A 22,839-nucleotide genomic window follows, 5' to 3' on the forward strand; every position below is an offset into this window, starting at 1 on the left:
AGCTTAAATGGTCATTTGTGGGACATGTTGCCAGATTACAAGACCAAAGATGGATAAAAAGGATAGTTGAATGTCAGAAAATATAAAGAGAATCACTGGTGACTGGATACAGCCATCACAAGACAGGGACGTATGGAGGGGTATGGGAGAGGCTTATGTTCAGCAGTGGACAGGAATGGTTGTGTGATGATGATGAAACTTTATTTGACTTAACTTTTTTTTATGCAACTGGCCTTAAGAAATAATTTTAAGCGAGAAATTTTGGGTAGGACTAAATTTCTTTATTAGGGTGCTGATGTGTTTTGAATACTTTTTTATAAAAATAAAAAAAGGATGTGAGGAAAAAACTTACTGTGTTTGGCATTCATGAAACCACTGTTTCTCATTAGATCGGGACCTAAAGCCATTAGGATCATCACACAGTTCAATGGCTTTAGCCTTGTGAAAATTCTCCGCCTCAACAAGTCTCGCCTTGGCCCTCACCAAGAGTCGGGAATTCACTAAACCCTCGAAGAATAATGGACCAACTGGTTTGGAGTTCATTGATCTAAAATGAATTCAAATTTATTTAAGACACCGGTAAATGTCTTAACTCAGAAAAACATTTATTTCAGTCGACGAGTAGGAAACTACAATGGCTTTTTCTTACGCTAGTGATTATGTTTTTAAATTACACGACGAGGTCTTTCAGAGACATACTGCAAAACTTCATAGGAATATTCTTCAATATGTTCTCTAAAGGGCTCCTATTAAATTTTTAAGATTTTACAGAAGAAATTAAAACAAATTTAACACTTGGTTTGATGTATTATCTTCCAGAAGCATCTGGACATAATCAGTCCTCTTCGGGAGACCGTTTTGCCAGCTAGCACTCTTGCCTCTTCCCATGTCAGACCTGTATCCGTAAGGTCCGCAAAATATAGCCGGAAGATCATCATCGCCAGTCTTTCAGGATGGTGGAGTCAAATTAAAGTTCTCTTGAGCTGCCTTACCTTCACATTTATACCTATTTAATTTTATTTTAATGTGGTTATTAAAAAAAAACTTGTGCTTACTCTAGAGAAGTGGCATCAATGTACAGATAGAAGAAAATTTGCCAAACGAGGGAGTAGATAGGGTGACCGAGGGAAAGTGAGATGGCACACTGTAAGCTGCGATAGATGACTAGGCCTCCTGAATTATCTGGGCCGCCAACACTCTAAAAATATCATTATAATGTGTGAGAATGAAACAGTAGACTATTCTACACATATTTCACATCTACATCTTTCGAAATTATCAACACAACTTTTTGACAAACCCCGAACTTACAGACGTCAAATTCAGAAGGAAGTATGAGTCATGGCATCAGCTAATGAAGGTAACATTGGAAGAAATCATACAAAAAATGGACCTCTTTTGAATACGTGTCCAATTTGCTGTAGACAGCAGGGCCTGTATTGATAATAAAACTAATTATATAGATTATATTAATCAGTAAAATTTGTACTTATTAGTTAGAAATGATTTATCCTAATTGCGAAAAATGTACAAAAATTTACAATCCAGTAAACTTATTAATCGTATTCAAATTAATAATGCTAGATAACAATAACGTCATCCTAATATTGCATTTCTTAACTTGTGCTTTAAGTGTGCATGAGAGTTTTGTAATTCTCTCTAGCTTAAGTCTCTTGGAATTTTGTGGGCATCAGATTTTGTCTGGATGAAACGTGTCTTTTGCAGTTTTTTAATCCATAAATTCACGATTTTATAGTTTTACGTTATCTACACGTAGGGCACCCGACAGACGTAAGAGTCCCCTTTACCTTGAGAGCCCTGTCTAGGTTGACCTTGGTGCCGGCCTTGTGCTGTTCCAGTTTGCGCTGCAGGCGCTGCCAGAGGCCGTGTTGGCGCTCCAGCAGCGCGTGCTCACTCCACAGCGTGGCGTGCCACATGTAGGGCGCCTCCACAGAACACTGCAGCAGCCCCCGGTTCCCGGAGCCCGAGCTCCACAGCCAGCTGAAGCCAGAGGAGGAAGAAGGAGACCGCGCCACGCTTATTTTCTGTTTCAAAGAAAACGATTGTTAGAAAACATAAATGTCTTGACATTTACAGGGCAATGACGTTTCATTGATTTAAGTAAAATTTTATTTACTGTAAAACATGAAACATTCACAGTTCTAACACCTTTTAAAAATCTAAGATTTTAATTTCAGTATGATTAGTAAGCTGCCATTATATTTTTTTAAAATATATATTTATTGGCATGAAATATAAAGATGTTATTATTTTTTGATCTAGGTGGGTAGCCTTTGCAGCTCTTTTTAGTCTGCGTTCTTCTTACTTAAAAAAAGCATCCAGTTTTTCAGCAGTTGACCGAAATGGAATGGACAACTAGACATGGCAATTTATTTCAATCTGAAACCACCCTGCGGGAAAGGAAGTTTTTCTTAAGATCGAGGGAAATTGGGGACAGTAGAACTTCCAGTTATGACCCCGTAAATTGGTGTTGGGATTTAATTCATACATCTCATGCAGGGGACAGTCATAGTAATCATTTAGTATCTTATAAGTTTTTATCGAGTACCCTCTCTTCCGTCCTTCCAATTGTGTAAGTTCTAGTAATCTACCGTGGCAGGGCATCTTTTCGAATAATTTGGAGATTTTCATAGCACATCTGTGGACTTTTTCAAGTAACTTGACATATTTAGTGAAGTGGGGACTCCATATTTGATATCCATACTTCAATGGAGGTCTTACATAGGTATTTTATATTTTAAGATATACCTCTTTTATGTCTGTTCTCAATTTTATCTTTAAAATTATCTTTACAAAATTAGAATAAAATATGCATTTTCAAAAAGGCATTAAATAAAAAACCTAGCTTAAATTCATTTAAAGCTAAAGTGTGGAATAGAGATCGAACTATGTACTGATTGGTGGCCCCTTCAATGGCTATGATGCTTGTCTCATACATGGAGGGTTCAGGGATCAACTCCTGGTGAAATGAAAAAAGTCTGTGCTGGAATTCATTACTGTAATTGGGCCTATTGTGAAATGAAAAAACAAAGAAAAATATAATCAGAATAAATATAGTATTTTTTTGTCAATCACCTGAATAAACATGGTGAGGTAACCGGCAGCATCGTTGAAGGCATCATAGTGCAAGAAACAGCAGCCTAGAGCCACGTCCAGTAGGTGAACTGTCACCCATTCCGCGTACCAACCGTCTACAGAGGTTAGCCAGTGTACCCACACCATGAGGAGACTTCTAACGGACTCCAGGCCGAACCTGCGAAAGGAAACATGTCAACGAAAAACGAGAATTCATCTCTTTATACAGATATCTGACAGAGACAAAGGTACTAAAATATATTTTAAGGCTTATTTCATATACATCGTACAAATCTACAAGGTGAAATTATGGTTTATTCGTAAAAGTGTATTATCAAAATCAACCCACCTTAAATAATTTCAGTATAATTATACGATCTATGTGAAATAGGTTTAATAGAGACAAAAGAATAAATAGACCGATATCTTAAAAGAGACAAAGAAATTAATATATAGATATCTTAATAGAGACAAAGGATTTTATAGACAGATATCTTAATAGAGACAAAATAATGAACCTAAGCGGATGATTATGGGTCAAATTAAGCAGTCAAAGGATGAAGGAATCATAGACAAAAATCTCAGCAGGAACAAAGGAATTATTTTGTAAAAAAGTCTAGGTATTTTCAAGTCTGCGAAAAATGTTTTAATAATAAGATTAATATATGTTAAAACAGAAATGGAGAATGTTTTTAAGGGGGGAATATGGGAATCTAGGCATTAACGGGACTAATGAACTGTCATTGGCTAGTTTAAGTGATCACTTTACATACTGTGCAACAATCACATTGTAATTGCCTTACGATTTGTAATTCTTCAGCTGAGCCTGCATCACACTGACGAGAAGTTTGACCACAGGTCCAGCGTAATCTCCAATCACAAGTCTGGTAGCCATCTTGGTATATGTTTTCTCAGCTCGAATCATTATGGCCAATAAATCTCTGAAACTAAATTAAAATGCCAGACTGAGTTCACTAATTGCTTGTGTGAAATTAATAACATTTTTGTGTTTTGATAGAATTTGTGAAATTTGATACCTGAAAATTAAGTTTCATTCTTCATTTGAATTGTTGAGAATACAGATTCAGGATTTATATTGTGCATAAATTATTATGAGGTAAATCCAGAACGTAAGTTGTATCTTTAACATACCAGTTCATCACTTAACAAAGATGGACGAACCAATTGTCATTAATCAAAGATGGACACCCACTTTGTTTGTCATCATTATCACAACCTTCCTCACGCCAATCTCCTTACCATTGAATCACTTAACACATGTTCTCTGTACACCTCACAGAACTGTTGATGAATGTGGACTAGTTTAATGTTATTTGCATTAAGGAAACAAATTACAGATCTTATCTCACAAGCCCATGCAGCTGAATTTTTAATTTTATTTGGCATTTCAAACAAGCAATACGAAGCGTACACAACACTCAGTTAACTCATAGTGGTGTCAACTCTTTTTCAATAGGTCAAGTTAAGTATCACGCATGCACGAAACTGTGATGGCAAGAAATACAAACTTACTTTCTGGATATACCTCGTATATTATGAACCATGCTTGATATTGTTTTGTTTAAAAGAAATATTTGCAACTAAATTTTTCAAAATTCATTTGATGTGTCAAAAAGCAAAAAAACACCGAGCCGCGGGCTGCCGCGTGTGCCGAAACTGGAGAATAAAAGCAGGTAAACTAATAAAGAGTTAATTATTGCCTCAAACTAAATCCAAAGTAGGTGCAGTGGAATTGACCTTTTTGTTTAAGAGTCTAATTTTGACATTTTACTGAATTGTGACACGCAGTTGACACATCTTTATGAAGAATAGTCATTATATCAATAAATTAAGATGCAGAAAGTTTAAAAATGCGACAATAGAAATATTATTATTATTATTTTGAATCTTGAAATGGGACATACATAAGCATATTCTCATGTGTGATCTAATAATAACAATGTAAATATATTTCATTTATATTATTTAAAATATAAACATTATGTGATCACAAGAGTGAAACAGTTTTGTCACAATGTAAATGACAGTTGAATTTGCATCAATGTTTAGTGATGATAGTAAAAAAAATGATATCATATAAATAAAATTTCACAACATTTAGGGGAAAAATAATTGCATGTGTTTTATGCAGATTCAAAAGTTTATTTCCATGCTTTTAAATTGAAGTATTTACATATAAAATTATTTAAACAATTTTTAAAAAATGCAAATGCAAATCTTTTGAATGAAATCATGTTAAAAAAAATAATCTGGTAGTATATTTACACTATAGTCAGGTACATATTTTTATACATTTATCATTTCCTCACTTAAGCGTTTTACTCAATTTTACATATTTTGTTGCTCCCTTGAAAAACGTAAAAAGAGGGGTTTTACTGTAGTTGTAAATAACTGTACATGGTGTGTCTATGACTCAACTCATCACAGGACAAATATCCCAAGGAATTAAAACACAGTTCATTTTGAAATTGTAACTTAAGTGCTTTGAATGTACAAACAAAAAAAAGGAAAATTCAAACAATAAACAGTAGAAAAAACTTACTTCGAACAATTAAACACATCCATCGGACAATCTCTCAAAATTGGGAATGCGTAATTCAGAATATGTGTCACTTCCGTGAATCTCCCCGAGCCGGCCAGCTTGACGAGAAGCGGCGCCGCCTGGAGGAATATCTGGGGGACCGTGTGGCTGATAGACGTGCATAGGACGGCGGTTACGACGCTCGCGGGGCACTTGCCCGACATGTCAAGGCCTTGGATGCTCTCCAGCGGCAGGGCGCGAGAGAAGTCCAGGCCCCAGTCGTAGCAATGCAGCTTCAGGGGGATGAGGCACTCCCAGACCCACTCGGGGAACGGAGACTTGGTCTTCATCAGCTTCTGCGCCATCTTGGAGATGAACATGGCGACACTTCGATGCGTGTGGATGTCCACGCCACTAGATAACAAAAATTCATTTATGAAACAATCTAATTTAAATGTAATTTTATTTTATTTAGAAGATACAGTTTTTTTTTAATATTCAAAAGACCAAATAGGATTTTATAAATGAAATAAAAAATGTAAATATTTGTTTTCATAAAGTAAATGTTAGTGCTATATAAGAGGGCGAGTGTTCTCATATTGCTAAATCTCCTCCTCCATGTCCAGATCCTGAAAGTATCGAGCTATTAAGTAGGAGCTAGCACTCTAACAACCTCAGGTTTAACCGATGGTCCCCCGAGGACGTGACTACTATTGTAATGTAAAGCATCAATGATTGGTACACACCCATTGATGTTCCAATTCATTCCCTTAAGCAGATATTGCACTAAATTAGGTGCTGGAGTTTTCCACTTGTTGAGCAGCTCTACAAGCTGGTCAGCCGAAGGCTTCCACCGCTGGAGGGGCAGGCAAAGCAGCCAGGAGGGACTGAGAATGGGAGGCAGGGGTGCCCCCAGCAGCAGTTCTCCGGTCAGATGGGGCTTGCTGGTCAGAACGGAGCCGCACAGAGTGCGCGCCCACTCACCGCACCCTCGGTTGGAGTTGTCAGACGTGAAACCAATCTATAATATGATAAAAATCACCAATTCTACATGTGTATCACCATAATATACGGGTTGTAATAGGCATTAACAGTTTCACAATTTACAAATTTTGAGAAAAACAAACTAACTTCATACAGGTGCCTGATGATAGTCAATGCAAAGTCTTCTTCTGTCCTATAGATGGCCATATTAGCAATGGAAACTAAAACGTAGTAGCACCACACACTGTCTGAAACTAAAAACGAAATTATATTATAAAATATGCGCTAGTGACCAAATGTGTCTTTGTTTTTTGTTATCGGGTAGTTAAAACTTCACAAAAAGATCTTGGAATTGTGATTACTTGTGATCTTATATGGGAATCACATATTATCGAAATTGTCAAACGTACCAATTCCTTCTTATCCTTAACCCATTGCACCACTAATAAAGATGACATAATTTGTTCATACAAGACTTTTTAATTTAATTTTGACACTTGTTTTATTACAATAACATTACGACTAAATAATCAATATTGTGATTATTACATTTTATTATGAAATCAGTAACCGAAATATACTTGTTTATGTCATTTTTATGAATAAAGTTATTGTCATTCAGTTTTAATGTAAAAAAAATCACTTCAAAGACAAATCGGCAAATCGCCGGCTATGTGAGTCAGTGACAAATTGACCTTGGCCGGCGATTTGCCGGCTTTGTGTTGCAATGGGTTAGTAAGGAAAACATTCGCTCACATCACCCAAGATTTGTTCCTCAAAATTTATAAAACATATGTTCGTCCCTCCTGGAGTATGCCTACTAAATCTTGAGTCCCTATTTTGAAAAAGACAAGAGTTGTTGGAGAAAGTCCAGAGAAGAACAAGTAAAATGGTAGTTTCTCTAAGAAATAAATCATATGAGGACCGCTTAAGGGAGCTCGGGTTGAGTTCACTGGAAGAGAGGAGGCAGCGTGGTGACTCAATTGAAACATTCAAAACCTCAACTGAGCAATATAATGTACCCAAGTTGAAATCAATGTTCACTATGAATGAAAACCGCCATCTCAGAGGTCATTCATTGAAACTAAACACTATCTCCTTCTCATCCAACCCCAGGAAGAACTTCCTGACAAATCGAGTTGTGGAGAAATGGAATGGCCTTCCAGAGAAAGTGATTGGTGCTAGTTCAGTTAATGTATTAAAAAACTGCCTAGATGCACACATCAATTTATAATGTTTAATAACCATGTACACTTGATATACACGCATCAGCTTAATAGCTACTAGTGTATTATTAATAATAATATTAAGTAATATGTATTAATAACTGATATGTATTTATGTGTTTTTCGTAGATTCTCTGGACTGACATTTGAAGCACAATACGGATTGTATTTTCATATGTATTATGTTAAATTAATGGTGCTAGTTTAGTTAATGCATTCAAAAACCGCCTAGATGCACATATCAAATCATAATGTTTAATAACCATGTATGCATCAGCTTAATAGCTGCTAGTGTATAATAAATAAAAAAATGTGTATGCGGCGATCTTCCAGAGTTTTTTTCTCAACTGTGTTAAAGAATCAAAGAGTTAAATACGCATGATTCATCCTTTGACATAGTTATAGAGTATAGAGTTATGACTTGAATAAGTTCTCCCCGTTTTTTAGTGAAAATTAATGCTCTATTTTTAAAAAAATTGTAAAGTTAGGTGATGTTTCGACAGAGCATGGTCACCGTAAGTATCCACAAGAATTCTATATGCTTCAGCTCTAGATTAAAAATAAAAAAAGTAATGCAGTAAAATTCCCAGCTCTGAATTAAAAAATTAAAATTAAATTAATTAAATTAACTCTGTTTTTGACATAAAATTCTACATGTTTAACGCTATTAAAAAATATGTTTAAATTCTGGCGGAACAACATACATTGTCATTTCAAGGCTAATGGTGAGCTTAACGATGAAGTTGGCTGTAGTATTGCCCGATGTAAAAAGGCTAAGATAACATCATCAGGGAAACAGTGAGAACTTATTCTAATCATTATTATAAATGCAACTTAAATGGGTACTATCTATATAAAATTACTCCACAGATTTTGTTTTTAATATTCAATAGCGAAAATAACAATATCAATGAGTTTGATCAATACAAGTTCCTTGCATAAAAATTATTAACCTCAAATCTATCTGTAAGTTTTGTTAAATGTTTGGTTGACTGACGTTTTGTTATATAATTTCACAAAAAAAAAAAACGAAAATAATTACCAATAAGATGTTCAGCGATACGGGAGTATATCTGGTGCACTGTGTCAATGTAGACCATAGCAAAGGGAATCTCCGACAGGAACATATAGGCAGTGTCTTTGGAACCAGCACACTCCAAAGTAGACCAACCAGCCTGGAATACGCAGTCATACTCCACCATGAGGCGTTCCAGAAGGTTCTCTTCGCAGTTAGATCTGGAAATATTATTAAGAGACATATATTAATACACAAAAACAAACACAAATATTTAACCCGTGGGTAAGCTGTGATGTCACATGAGTTTACATAAAATATAAGACTTGAGATATTTCATTTAGTTTTATATACATATATATCTTTGGTGAAGGTACCTATATAAATTGGTAATGCATACATTGTTTTTGGAATAAAATAAATTCAAAAAAGGTTTTTTTTTTTATGCTGGCAACATTTATTTTCGTGATTCAACATTTTATCTATGACTTATCATATTTTCTTATTTGAAAAAGAAAAAAAATTGTCACCAGGTTGTCAACGATTCTTTCAATAGTTCTACTGACTTACTTAGCAACTTCCCACAAGTCGGTGCAGTACTTCATAGTGTGCAGTGCCAGGCGACACAGCTCTTTGGTCAGCTCTTGATACTCCTGGTGGGAGATGAGACCAACCCTGATGATGGAAAGCATCATCCTAGCAGAGGCAAATACCCTCAAGACTGGACCACCATTTAATTTCGCACCACAGAAGACCAACTAAAAAATAAAATAGAATAAACCTTTAAGCTCCAAGATATAAACTAGCGGGCCGCCGACGCTAGGTATTTTATGTACTTACACAGTTTGACATCCCACTTTATATATTTTTTTATTTTACCATTCAAACTGACCTCCGTCCGGCTCAAAGTATTGAGCCAAGAACTGAAAATTAATATATTGTTAGAATTGTAACGGCGCGGCGTTGCCGGCTGTGTCAATACAAATTTCTATGGAGACAGGCGACTAGGGTTTTTTAATATTACTAAAGTTTGATTGAATTACAGTGAAAATGTAATTATGAAGTGGTTTCAATGCTTATTTTGTCTGGATTATGAAAGGATTTTTTCATTAAAAGTCTGTAACAAACGCACGGAGCATGACAGAAAAGCCAGGGCTAAATGTACCTACATATCAAGTTAAGGGTTAGATATTAGAAACGTAATGTTGCATCTGACCAACAGAAGCAATATTACTGATGATTGAACTGTTCATTCTATGTGGATAGTTAGGTAAATATCTAAGGTGATTGAAATTTTTTTAATTTCATGAAAAATAAATGCAGGAACTTACGTAAAAACACTTTGAGGTGGACAATGAAACAATAAATACCTCATGTCCATCATTCTTGACAACCATCAGTTCTTGAAATATTTTCTCAAAAGGAATCTGCTTGATGAGTCCGAGGATGTCATTCTCACGCAGAACTCCCGTGCCACGAGCCCCACAGGCTTCCAAGTCAGCCCCTTCACCATCCGAGTCCACTACGAGCCAGAGACTGTCGTCAGTCGCTTCGGCAGCCGTCGGTACATTACTATCTTCTAGGTTAAAAAAGGAAAATACACATCGTTGCAAAAACTGACGAAACTTTTCTTAAAAATGGACAATTATAGAATGTTACGAATATGGGGGTTGACGATTGTTCCACTGTATACATAATTCAGTTACAAAATAACAACATAAGATTTTAGGTGACCATTTAAATACTTCTTTCCATATTATCATTAAACTTGTAATTTGGAGATGACTAACTAATGTACTGGACAACATATTTATCTGTTTGCTTTTTTACGAACACATGTTTTTTTTCCTTCTATAAATGTGTAAAATATTTTTTTTAATTATTGAGGATAATGTAAACCATTATCCTTTATTTAAAAAAAAACAATAGTAAATTAATTAAAAACAGTATGTATTTAATAAAATACAGCATAGAAAACATTTAAATAGATTATAAATGTTTTTTTTACACATTCCTACTTCATTTTTTAATGTCAATTTTGCAATGGAAAATATCTCCATTTAGTTTTAGTAGGTATCTTAAGTTTAATCAAAAGCCAATTATGAGATTATCAACCGACAATAATCTGTGATAATAATTTGTTTTAAAATAAATTTATTTCATAAGATAATAAATAAAAGGCGACAAAAATGAACTGAAAAATGAAAAATCAAGTAAATGAACATACCGAGAAGTTCACTGTCCACTTCTGATGGTTTGTCATTCAGCTTTTTTTTATTTTTCTGAGATATTGCAGATCGAGACAAAATGACTTCCAATAAACTCAACGCTTTGGAAATATCCTGAGATGAATTCACAGAGCATTTTATTAAGTGGAAGGACCACTTGATTCCCTGAGTTACCCTGAAATGTGATAAATACTAACAATTTAAAGGGGTGTATACACTAACTAAGAAAACATATTTAGAATAATGTATACTGAGAAAGATTCCACTAAAAAAACATTTTCAAGATCCGGATTCATTTGTTTTATTCATCAAAGTTAGATTTAGTACAAGTTAGATTGAAAACATAGTGAAGGAGGGAATAAACTTAATATTTAATATTATATTCACCTTAGTATGTGATTTAATAGAAAGAGAACATTATCCAATCCATCGTCTAACTGCAGTAGTGTAGTGGCCAGGGAACAGCTCCAGATCCTGAGTTGCTTGCGGAGTTCCCGATCGTATCCCCATGCGGATGTTCGCAGGACCCAGAATATTATCCGCATGGCGTCCTTTATGCTCGATACACCACTCACAATGGATGTCCATATCAATTCTTCAACCTGATAATCGCAAAAGACAAATTACTTAACATTAAATCTATTCATCAAAATATTTTGTTTTTGAAATATCTAATTATTTAATTTATATAATTAAGATACAAAACATGAACATATAAAGTTCTGTGAATGACACAGCATAACAATCTAGAAAAAACTTTATTATAATGACTGATTATTTATTGATTTGTGGCATAAAGTGTTTATCTAAATAATGTATTATGAATTAATTTGACCCAATAATATAAATAATTTCATCTATGCAATAATATGCCGTAAACCACAAATTCCAAATTGTACATGAGAGTGAAAAAAACAACATCAAACAAGTATAAATAAAATAAATATGCAACATAATTTTAGTTATTGAATTAATAACACAGTATTTAATTTTAGACATACATCAAATGATTTTGTGGCCTTTGACATTCCACTTCATTAAAATCTAAGATATAGTCAATGGGAAAAATAACAAATGATTTTTCTGGGTTATGACATTTTGCAAACCAATACATCGAAAAAAAATGCTTTTGTGATGGCTTATGACATTTAACGGTTGCATGGATGATTTATTATTAGTTTGCTTAGTTATAAGATTTATTATCATAATTCATAAGGGAGAGTTTAGGAATGACATCACCATTTGACATCAATACAGTAAAACGAGTAATTCAATCATCTGCTTTGATGGTAACTGAGAATTTCAATTACTGGTTTTTGTTAATTAATGAAGTTTAGAAAATACCTGTATTTTATGAAGATACTCTCCGTGGGAATGCAGGGAATGTATTTCAGTAGCCTTTTCTCTAAGCAATGTGAGACTTCTTTGAAACTCCGTGAAAAGAGATTTCTGCAAGACAGCATCCTGGTAACAGTGAGAACTATCCAAATAGCAGCCGTCTGAGCACCTTCCACCTGCTTTCTGGATACAGTTCTTGATCATCCAAATGGTGTTTTGTTTATCTGCGCACTCTGCCAAAAGTGATGCTGCTTCCCTCTGATTATAAATCTGCTGGGAGCGAGTTCTTTGGTACTCGGTTAAGGCCTCGTACAGCGGATGAGAAGTGACTGGAGCTTGCATTTCATTTGTTTCAAATTCCGCCGTGTATCTCCGCGCGGCTGCCAATTCTTTGACACCGAATAGAGATTCAATTTCTTCAAATTTAAACGGGGTCAAAAGGGACGTTCTTTCTCTTGTAAAAGTGACATATTTCAATTTACTCACTAAAGCATTGAGTTCTTTATAAGTTTTTGGTTTTTCAGTCTCAATATTGGCTTTGGGGACTACGTAATCCTCGGGTATTGGCTGTATTAGATTTGCTACGGAATCTGAAAGTTCTCTACAACCTTCTGCAGCTTTGGTTAAACTTGAAGAGCTAGGAACATTGATCTCAAGTCCCATATCTAAGTCTTCTTCTAGTTCGATGGATGTTTTTGATTGAGGAACACATTTCTCATATTGTATAGGTTGAATTTTCTCTTCTGAGCCAGATACCACTATCATTTGACTGTGTTCCTCCGGAATATTCCTAGGTGTTTCTTTTTTAATATCTGCTTTTTCTTGCACCTTACTTGTAGTAGGAATTTTTTTCTCGGGTGTGGGTAATTTTTCAACGCTACTTTCTTCTTTAATTTTGCTTGTAGAAGGAATATCTTTCTCGACATTTTTTTCATCTTCAGCTTTACTCGTGGAGGGACTTTCAATTTGCGAGGAAGAACTTCCCTGTTCAGGTTCATACACTTCAACTTCAACTACCACTTCAGTTTCTTCAAGTAGATCTTCAGATTTTAATCTAGTCTTCTTCTTCTTCTACAAAACAAAAATAAATATTATTAAATAGGGTGGGAGCTATAGTAATTGGACATGCTATAGTAATTGGACATGCTATAGTAATTGGACATGCTATAGTAATTGGGCATGCTATAGTAATTGGACATGCTATAGTAACTGGACATGCTATAGTAATTGGACATGCTATAGTAACTGGACATGCTATAGTAATTGGACATGCTATAGTAATTGGAAACTTAAAACTGAATCTAATGGTCAAAAATAAGTAAACGTAAGAATTTATCTCCACCATAAAATAGACACCTTTTTCGTGTGTTCTTTTTAAGAAAAAAGAACACAATACATTTATTTATTTTTGACCATTAGATTTTAAATGTCTAATTACTGTAGCATGTCCAATTGCTAAAGCACCCACCCTACACAATCTTTAAGAGTTATTCTATTTTTAAATTGATTAAATAAATCACACATGTTGTGGTATTATACATATTTACTTGTATATTTTATTTCTCAGGTGATATCGAAAAAATATTATTGAAATAACTGATAATATTTTCACCATCTGATGATGATTAAATCGAGAAATGTTTATAATATTTTACAAAACAATTTGATAGTAAAATTATTCAATTTAAAATAAGAATCCTGTTACAAATTATTAGCCATAGAATTAAGAATAGTCCAGAAGGAGCGTAGAATCATATTTGAATACATCAGATTTCACCGGGCGCATGCGTGAAGTCGCCGCGTAATGTTGCCAGATCGCAAAAAATATAATCATAATTTGTGTTATGCAAGATAATTATACTTAATATAAAATCAATTTGTTAACTTCTCTAGAATGTTATTGTGCATGTGGAAACATTGATTGACACAACAGAGTAGATAAGTAAAGGGTCATTTAATAAGAGTAATTGAATTAATGAACTTTGAACTTAAAAAATATTTGATGTTTTAAAGGTAATGTCGGTAAAGTGTCCACCACGGTGTTGTTTAATCCGAGAGGTCCAATTTTCATTAGTTATCTCATTAGATGAGCAAAGTAGCGTAAAAAAATTTACTACCCTGGCAACATTAACAAAATATCCATTTTGTTTTCATTGACAATCTGACAGATGGAAAAATAATTAAATTTTTAAGTAATGCATTTGCTACTTACACATGCATTTGCTACTTACACATGAAATGTGATCCCATCCTGTTTCTTTAAGATCCCAGCAGTATTTCTACACTTTAAAATGTCACAACACAGCATAGTTGAATTTAAATCGGGAGTTGCGTACTGAGCGACGTCTTCAAAGGGTCAAAACGTAAAACTACTCCTCAAAGAGTAGTTTAGTCGCCTTACTATTCTTAATTCTATGTTTATAGGCATTGTTAAATATTATTAAAGTTTTTTTGAATGACAGTATTTTAATTAGGTATGTTATTCGTAATTTTATATCATTTGACAATATTGTTCAAAGGAGGTGAATTATTGTTTTAATATTTTTTAAAAAGTAATCATGGAAAATTATGATAAAAAACACAAAACTTGCACTTTATTCATATAATGGAAAATTGCAGAGATATTGACAGAAAATTATATTACCCAACAACACGGATGACAATAATATTTTTTTTGTTATTGTTGAAAAATATTCGAAGTAGGTAGTTTTTTGCACAATACTTAGGATCCATCGGAAAAAAATATTTTTTATAAAATCTCAAGTGAAATGCTGGTAATTTTACATTTACACGTAGGTGTAAAGATAAAATAATATAAACATTGAAAACATGTTGTGTCAATACAATGGTACGATGACATTGAAGTCTGAAATTCGCTGTTTATTGCAACAAAACATCAGTTAACTATTTATTTACTAGCAGAATTCAAATTAGAAAAATATTACCTGTTTTAGTTTAGGTTTCTCCATTGTAGCCATTTTTATTACGTCTAAAATAAACTTATCTAGATAAAAACGCAATACATTTCATATTATTTTGAAGAGAAAAATTCTATCTGAATCGAGCCAAACGTCAGAAACAACACAGATAAAAAAAGAACTGTAAAGAACCCCGTTATCAACAGACTAACCATTGTAGCTGTCGATTTAAGTTAAACTGGCAACATTAATTTATGAAAATAGTGCCCCATACATTAATACTCTTTTTTTTTTTACCATTTGAAACATCGCTTTTCGCTAGCCCAGAGAGCTGAAATAGATCTGAAATACGGATTTTGAGATAATCGGACTTTTAAGTTTGCAAAGGGTCTGAATGAATTAAATTATTTAAGATTTAAAAATAAATCCATATTAACATTTGACGGGAACTTTATTTAATGCAATATTTCCCTTCTTTATTGTTAAAGTTAATTAAAAATAATTCAATACCGCAGGTAAATCATAAAATAATTCAGGTAAATCGCCTATCGACAGATTAGTACCAATGACTGTTTTACTAAATTAACACCGCATCTCAGATAATATTTTCAACGGAGAAAAACATAATGTATTGAAATAAATAATGCTGAAATTTAATAATAATGAGATTTATGATTTAGGGTTGGGAACGGGAGCAATAGCTGGACCAGCAGTTTTTTGCTAGTGTCACTCTGCAAGACTGGGTGTATGTGTCGACAACAATTTCTTTCACAAATTTAAATAGAAAGGTGATTTTTTTACCAAGGCAACAGTAGACAATATTTTGAATAATCCCACTTCGCCTGTTTATCTGAGAGAGCTCTTTCGACCTCTATCACAACATGGACTCTCTGCGCTCTAGTGACGAGAGAACCCTTTTAATACCCCTTCACCGCTCTAATTTTCTTGCCTCCTCTTTCACAATAGTAGATGTTCGATTGTGGAATAATCTACCGACTAATGTTAGAGACGCCCCTTCATTATTTACATTTAAATTAAGATGAGAGAGTTTCTCCCTCTTCTTTCCTTCCTATCACCTCTCCTCTCCTTTCTTCATAGTATAGTGTAAATATTTGAGATAATTTTTGTTTGAAATTTTTGTATAAAATTATAAGATTCTGCATAAAAACCTAGGATATGTCCATGTACTTGTAATTTTCTCAAACTGAACAGTTTGGGTAGGTAGGTAGAAATGGCCTTAGGGCAATATGCCCGCCCTTATATGTATATGAAGTGTTAAATAACATAAATATATAATAATATTGAAAAAAATATAAACATAAATAATTTTACGTAGTTATGCAGAAAGCTGTCAGCTATAGAAAAGTGAAACTGAGTTAATAGTACTTTTGTGAAAAGAGTAAATAATCTAATCTACACAACAGTTGGAATGTTTATTACCTTGACAAATGATAAAGAATGCATGCATTCGTTTTGTTATAATGCAAAAAAGAATTTAATTATTAAAACTCTGATGTTTATGTCATTATATATTGATAATATTATTTTATGTTTTTATTAGGGTACTTAATTGTAAAGAATCACTTTTTTATACTACCTTTAAAAATGATGTAATTATGTTTAAAAAATTTCGGTGACCTTTTTAATTCTGGCTGATTACACAACCTAAAATATGAATTTTGGAGAAAACGGCCAGATCTAATATTGAATGAAACCTCAAACTCAGAATGTATGAGGCGATATTTATTTCCATGACATTTCGACATCAGGGAATTTTCAGAAGGTGATTATTACAGTTTTTTTGTAAGAAAGCGGCCTGGCTGTTTTAAGCAGAACATAGAATTGACCTTTCTGAACTTGATAATACCAAAGTCTCATTTTTTCTAAATTGTGGACTGGCTGCTTTCTGCATTAACCTCAATGTTCAATTCAACCTCATATTATGTATTTTACGTGGATAATCACAAGTTAATGATTCAAATTGGGTTGTGATCCCATGGCTAGTGTCGAGGACTTATGGATCAGAGGTCTTAAGATCGGACCCCACTTTACCACAACTTGAATACAATTTTTTAATAATGAGTTATTCAAAACTCTAATAACATATCTCATATTTTTATATTTATCTCACATATCCAGTATTTAGTGAGTATGGAATTGTTTCAAACTTTGATTTTGATGAATGGTCCACGTTCCAAATAAGTTACTAACATAACACGGTGAAGAAATAAAAAATCTGTAAAATGTTTTTTTTTAAATTTATTATTTACTATAATAACACACATAATAACAACATTTAATAATCAAATGGGAATCTTTGGATAAAATCAAAATGATAATACATATTCGTAATTCAAAAGAAAGAAAACAAAAATACAATATTTGTTTTTATAATCTACTTAAAATATATCTGTGAAACTGAAATATCAACTACACAATTCATTAATTCAAAAAAAGGTATGCTATGTAAAAAGATATGCTTTATGTTTGCATATGAATTAATGTATTAACGCAGAACAATATTTTAAAATCCATACACATTTAAAAATAACAGTTGGTTGGAATTTTTCACTTTAACAGCAAAATAGTATCACAGAGGAAGATAATTTTTTAAAGGGATATTACGCACTAGAAAACGTGTTACTAACTTTACAATAAAGTTAATGTATTCTCTCGATTAAGACAATGTAATTTGAAAAAATATATATGGTGTTCTTACTAAAAATAACTGTCTTGGATCTGTCAATAATTTTACTATAACATTGCTGGAATTTGAGACTGAAAACTTTTCAGTCTTATTAAAAAATCTGAAAGTTTATTTATTATATTTATCGAGGTTTCATACTTATTGCTCAAATTATATATGTACTTTTAACACGCATTGAGAATTATTAAAATGTACAAGAACTTGTTCATGTCCTTCATGAAAATTTTATTAAAAAAATACTTTAATTAGCTTCCATTGTTGTCACAATGCACCTTGGTATTTTTAATAGAAAGTCACCTCTCCAATAATTTAACTTTAACACTAACAGCAATAATAATTTGTTTTTCTAATGGACTGCTTTTAAAATCTTCTTCAAACATTATAAAAAAGAGCACATGTGAGTTGATAAATATTAAACGCCAGTATTATTTTTTTAAGTATTTGTTCTACAAAATGCAGAGAAAAAAAAAGATCATTTCAGTACTGTTAAAACTAAAACATATCCTTATTATTACAATAACACTGTCAAAATACTTTGTTTCAATTCAGAAGCTAGTAGGCCCACGTGGACACTGTTGGTGGATCGTTGTTGACATACCTGCGCTTGATAATCATCAACTCATATCCTCATGATCATAGAATAACGGCGGCGCATGTCATTTTCTTCAACTTTACATGAAAGCAGTTTAATTTTTTTTGACACTTCATGTCACAAGTCCATGAGTACAAAAGTATATCTTTTGATACTGAGTTAGTTATAAATATTATTTTTTTCAAACCTAGAATACAAAGCCTTTATAAAACTTTTTGAAGATCAAATATAAAAGAAAATCAATGTTGCATTTTTTGCACATCCGTCGTTGTTCTACGATCACGAAGATATGTTTGCTGCCTATAAATAGTTTATTTTGAAAATTCTACCAGTCTGTCTTAAAAATGTATAAACTACAATGCACTTCTTTCATGTTTTACGTCTTTTGACTAAATAACTTTTTAACTTTGAATAAACATTTTTATAAATAATCCCTAAAAAATTCTTATAAAAAATATTAGACATTCATAAACATACCATTAATAGGCAAAATAACATACATATTATACACTTCTATGACTTATCTATAAATTACAACAACAACATTTATTAATTATACGACTAACAATAATATAAATGCTTTGATTAACTCATAAACTTCAAACATTAATGATTGTTTTAATATGACTGAAAAACAGGAGGTAAAATAAACAAACAAAACTTCACGCTATTTCACCGTTGGGATAGGCAGAGAGGATAGAATTCCATATCACTCTGTATTTGCATACGGACCTCACTTCTTCTACATTCATACACTTCTCATGCATGCATGCCTATTATTCCGGCGTTTGACATATCCATCTTCAAGTATTTGTCGGACATGTTTTTCTCAGTCTTTCCATCATCTTTCTCATTTCTTCTTATTTTTTCATCCATCAACATTTGTATTGTAAATCTTTTTAGTCCTATTTTTCTGTCCGTTTGCTTTATATGTCCAAACCAACATAGAACCCCCTTCTTTCTTTTCAGGAAGTAAACATTGGAAAAACTATGGTTTACAAATAAAGAGTAATTGGATAATAAAACATGCAAAAAATTTTTTAGGAAGACATCTCTCACTCCTTTTGCCATACATATTTAAAAAAACATATCATTCAAAACATTTTTAGTGTGGTAATTAAAATTCTTTGTACTAATTGAAAATAGCATAATGTTAAAAACATACAAATACATTTTAATTTTACTAGAAATGATACATGAAGAAAGAGTCAATGTTGCATAGAACTACATTGATGTATATAAAAATATGAATTTATTTGGACGGCTAGAAGTTGCATTGATTGACATTATCTGCATCACATTCTTAATCACAATGATCAGAATAATTTAAAGTAAATTGAAGATCTTGTTATTAAAAACCCAAATGTCACAAACCATAAATTTTTCAGGAGTATTTAAACTGATTATGGAATTACCAAGGTTTGAACCCTTTGGAACCGTATGTATTTTAAACGAACACTAACTTTGTGATTTTATTTTTCCCATTGTAAATCAAATAACAATGTCGGGTTTTTGTTTTCTAATTGCTGGCAATCTTCTCCATGGTGCCTATCAAATATTTTTTACAACTGCCTAGAGCTGCCAATCCTACTGAATTTGATGGAAATTCTAGTGATTTTTAAACTATTCGATATAAAAATTTAAATCTAAAAATGGTTTCATCAATGAAATTTTGAACAATCCGCAATTTTTATAACACAACAGCACCCTCCAATACGTTTCAGAGGGTAAATCACTGTACACAGAACATGAACATTTTATATTTATTAATGTTGGACATTTGTTGTTTGAAGTGCAAACTATGCCAAATTTGTGTATCACAGAGAATCATAAAATTTAATTTTTTTAAAAAGACATCCAGTTTTTGAAAGAAAAGGCCTTTCATTACTTTTACCTAGTAGTGAAAGTAGAACTAAACATAAGACAATGATTTTTTATAAGAAATAAACAAAGGAATGAAAAATAGATAAATAATTGACTAGTAATAAAGACTGTTCATGTAAATAGTTTGGTTAATTTGTAAAAAGTAATTGAGAGGGTTGATTGGTTCTCATTTTACACACATACACAAACTTTAAAAACCATAAAATATTTGAAGTTTTATAAAACAAGTCTTCAATAATATTTTTATTCTCAAAAGTAACAGAATGCTATATAAATATGTAGAATTTCTGATTGTTAACAATGTATATTTTTCCAATTAATTAACTCTAAAACGAGAAATATAATTGGCACAATCAATGTGCATGATTACACATGAAAAACAAATTTGACGTAATAATATTGAATGTAATGTTTAAAAGACAAATTCAGTTGAAAAATAATAATGTCTGCAAAATAAAGAGTAAAAGTTTATCAAATGAAAACATAATCGAAATATAGGACAGAGATCATAAAGCTACATACTATCATACTTAATTCTGACTGGCATTTTTGCTTTATACACTCGATTGAGGAAGCCGATTTACCATAATTTATAATTAAAAAAAAGAGTTTCCATTTGAAACCCTAACATCTTAAAATGATGTTTTACAGATTCGTGATTAGCATTGACTCGACATATATTCAAATACCGATTATTATTTTGTCCGTTGACGAGTTAAAAATAAAATTTTAAAACATGATGTGAAGTACCTGTTTTTGCAGACTACAATACAAAAAATGCATTTATTATTTGATTGATCTGTAAAAATTACAAAAATAGATTGTGAAATTTTCACTACTTTCATTATCCATTTTTGGATATAAAATAACACAAATGACATGTTCCTATTCAAATATATCATCTCACACACACATATACATGCATTTTTCGTCAATATAAATATAATAATTTCACATTAAACATACATAAATTATACATGGAATTCAAAATACTATTTTCTTAATAATTTAAGATTAAAAAAAAAAAAACCTTTTTTGTCAAATTCACGCAAGGTTTAAACTAACCATGGTCTTTTAACCATGAATTCAGTAGAACCTTGTTCTAGATAAAAAAAAAAATAGTCACTGTGCATGGAAAATGTATAAAAATTCCTGTGTCAAAATGCCAAGTTTTGCATATACAAGTTACAGGATGTGAAACATGCTAATTTGATAATCTGAAACCTATTTTATATACTCAGTTAAATAAAAAAAATACAATATTTAGAAATAATAATTATTTACTACTCGGTAGTGACCATCGGGGAAATTCCTTTCTATTTTCTTATTACTGTAGGCCCATTGGTCAAGCCCACTAGCTTCTGCAAGGATGTTCCGAGTTTCCAATTCTTAATTCCCAACAATATCACAATATTTCAATGTGATTTTTCTCAATTCAGGGTATTCTGTGACGACATTAATGACTCTAATTAAGCTTTGTGACCAGTTGTGATGTTAAAAAAACAAATGAATGACAGTTGCCATCAGTCCACATACCTATTATAGAACTGACACAACTACAACAAACTGAGTATATTCAGTTAGCTGCCTGACCAAGAAAATAACAGTAAAAAACTAATTTTACATAATTAATTCAATTTAATTCAATTCACATAATTAATTTCATAATACATCTGTATTTTTTTAAAAAAAATTTTGCTTGTATTGACTAATAGTCTTCATGTTGACTTATCTGCAAAAAAAAAGATTTTACAAGATACATAAATAAATGTTGATAGATATAATTTTTACAGCACAAATTGTAAGCGGAAATACAAAATTTATTTATTTCTTTCTTAAGGGTGTGAAATATGCAAACAAGGTACACTGTAGGCGTAATTACTGCCATATAGTAAAGTACTAACATATTAAAAAAATATGTATGCTAATAAAAATAAATAAAGTTTACTTTAAACAAACTATTGTTTCTGTAGGTAATACGTGAACACAGATAATTAAACCTAAATATGGGCAAAAATGCAAAACAATGAAGTCTTACAAGAATGTTAACTTCAAAATAATTCCTTAATACTAAAGATGGTAATACGAAGAACATTATAAAGCCAATAATAAAAACATATGTGACATAAAAAAAATCCCACCAAGTAATCGCCATAGTATCTCAGAGGTCATTTATTGAAACTAAACACTACCTCCTTCTTATCCAACCCCAGGAAGAACTTCCCGACAAACCGAGTTGTGGCGAAATGGAATGGCCTTCCTGAGAAACTGATTGGTGCTAGTTCAGTTAATGTATTAAAAACTGCCTA

At 32.2% G+C, this 22,839-nt stretch overlaps 2 protein-coding genes across 4 annotated transcripts in view; both read right to left on the minus strand.

Moving 5' to 3' along the window:
* Nucleotides 1–15,514, minus strand: part of LOC148283514 (ectopic P granules protein 5 homolog) — a 40,861-nt gene extending 25,347 nt beyond the window's left edge. The window contains exons 1-15 of one of the 3 annotated variants that reach the window (XM_088243766.1): nt 15,375–15,514; nt 12,436–13,497; nt 11,479–11,693; nt 11,091–11,266; nt 10,234–10,442; nt 9,434–9,621; nt 8,891–9,084; nt 6,770–6,876; nt 6,385–6,659; nt 5,660–6,052; nt 3,900–4,043; nt 3,097–3,274; nt 1,809–2,045; nt 1,056–1,198; nt 353–547 (exon numbers count right to left, since the gene is read on the minus strand). In XM_088243766.1, coding sequence (XP_088099892.1) covers nt 353–547; nt 1,056–1,198; nt 1,809–2,045; nt 3,097–3,274; nt 3,900–4,043; nt 5,660–6,052; nt 6,385–6,659; nt 6,770–6,876; nt 8,891–9,084; nt 9,434–9,621; nt 10,234–10,442; nt 11,091–11,266; nt 11,479–11,693; nt 12,436–13,497; nt 15,375–15,407 — 3,749 coding nt within the window. In that variant the 5' untranslated portion in view covers nt 15,408–15,514. Of the gene's footprint in view, nt 1–352; nt 548–1,055; nt 1,199–1,808; nt 2,046–3,096; nt 3,275–3,899; nt 4,044–5,659; nt 6,053–6,384; nt 6,660–6,769; nt 6,877–8,890; nt 9,085–9,433; nt 9,622–10,233; nt 10,443–11,090; nt 11,267–11,478; nt 11,694–12,435; nt 13,501–15,374 lie in introns of all 3 variants that reach the window. The other 2 variants (XM_088243765.1, XM_088243764.1) reach the window with 2 other exon arrangements.
* A 6,335-nt stretch (nt 15,515–21,849) lies between these two features.
* Mekk1 (mitogen-activated protein kinase kinase kinase 4) overlaps nt 21,850–22,839 on the minus strand; it is a gene marked incomplete at its 5' end in the record, with an annotated part of 33,677 nt that continues 32,687 nt past the window's right edge. The window contains one exon of the mRNA XM_088243769.1: nt 21,850–22,262. Coding sequence (XP_088099895.1) covers nt 22,239–22,262 — 24 coding nt within the window. The remainder of the gene's footprint in view (nt 22,263–22,839) is intronic.

The sequence above is a fragment of the Micrasema longulum genome, unplaced genomic scaffold, assembly GCF_059751315.1.
Source record: "Micrasema longulum isolate JH-2025_06_02 unplaced genomic scaffold, ASM5975131v1 h1tg000226l, whole genome shotgun sequence".
NCBI lineage: Eukaryota > Metazoa > Arthropoda > Insecta > Trichoptera > Brachycentridae > Micrasema > Micrasema longulum.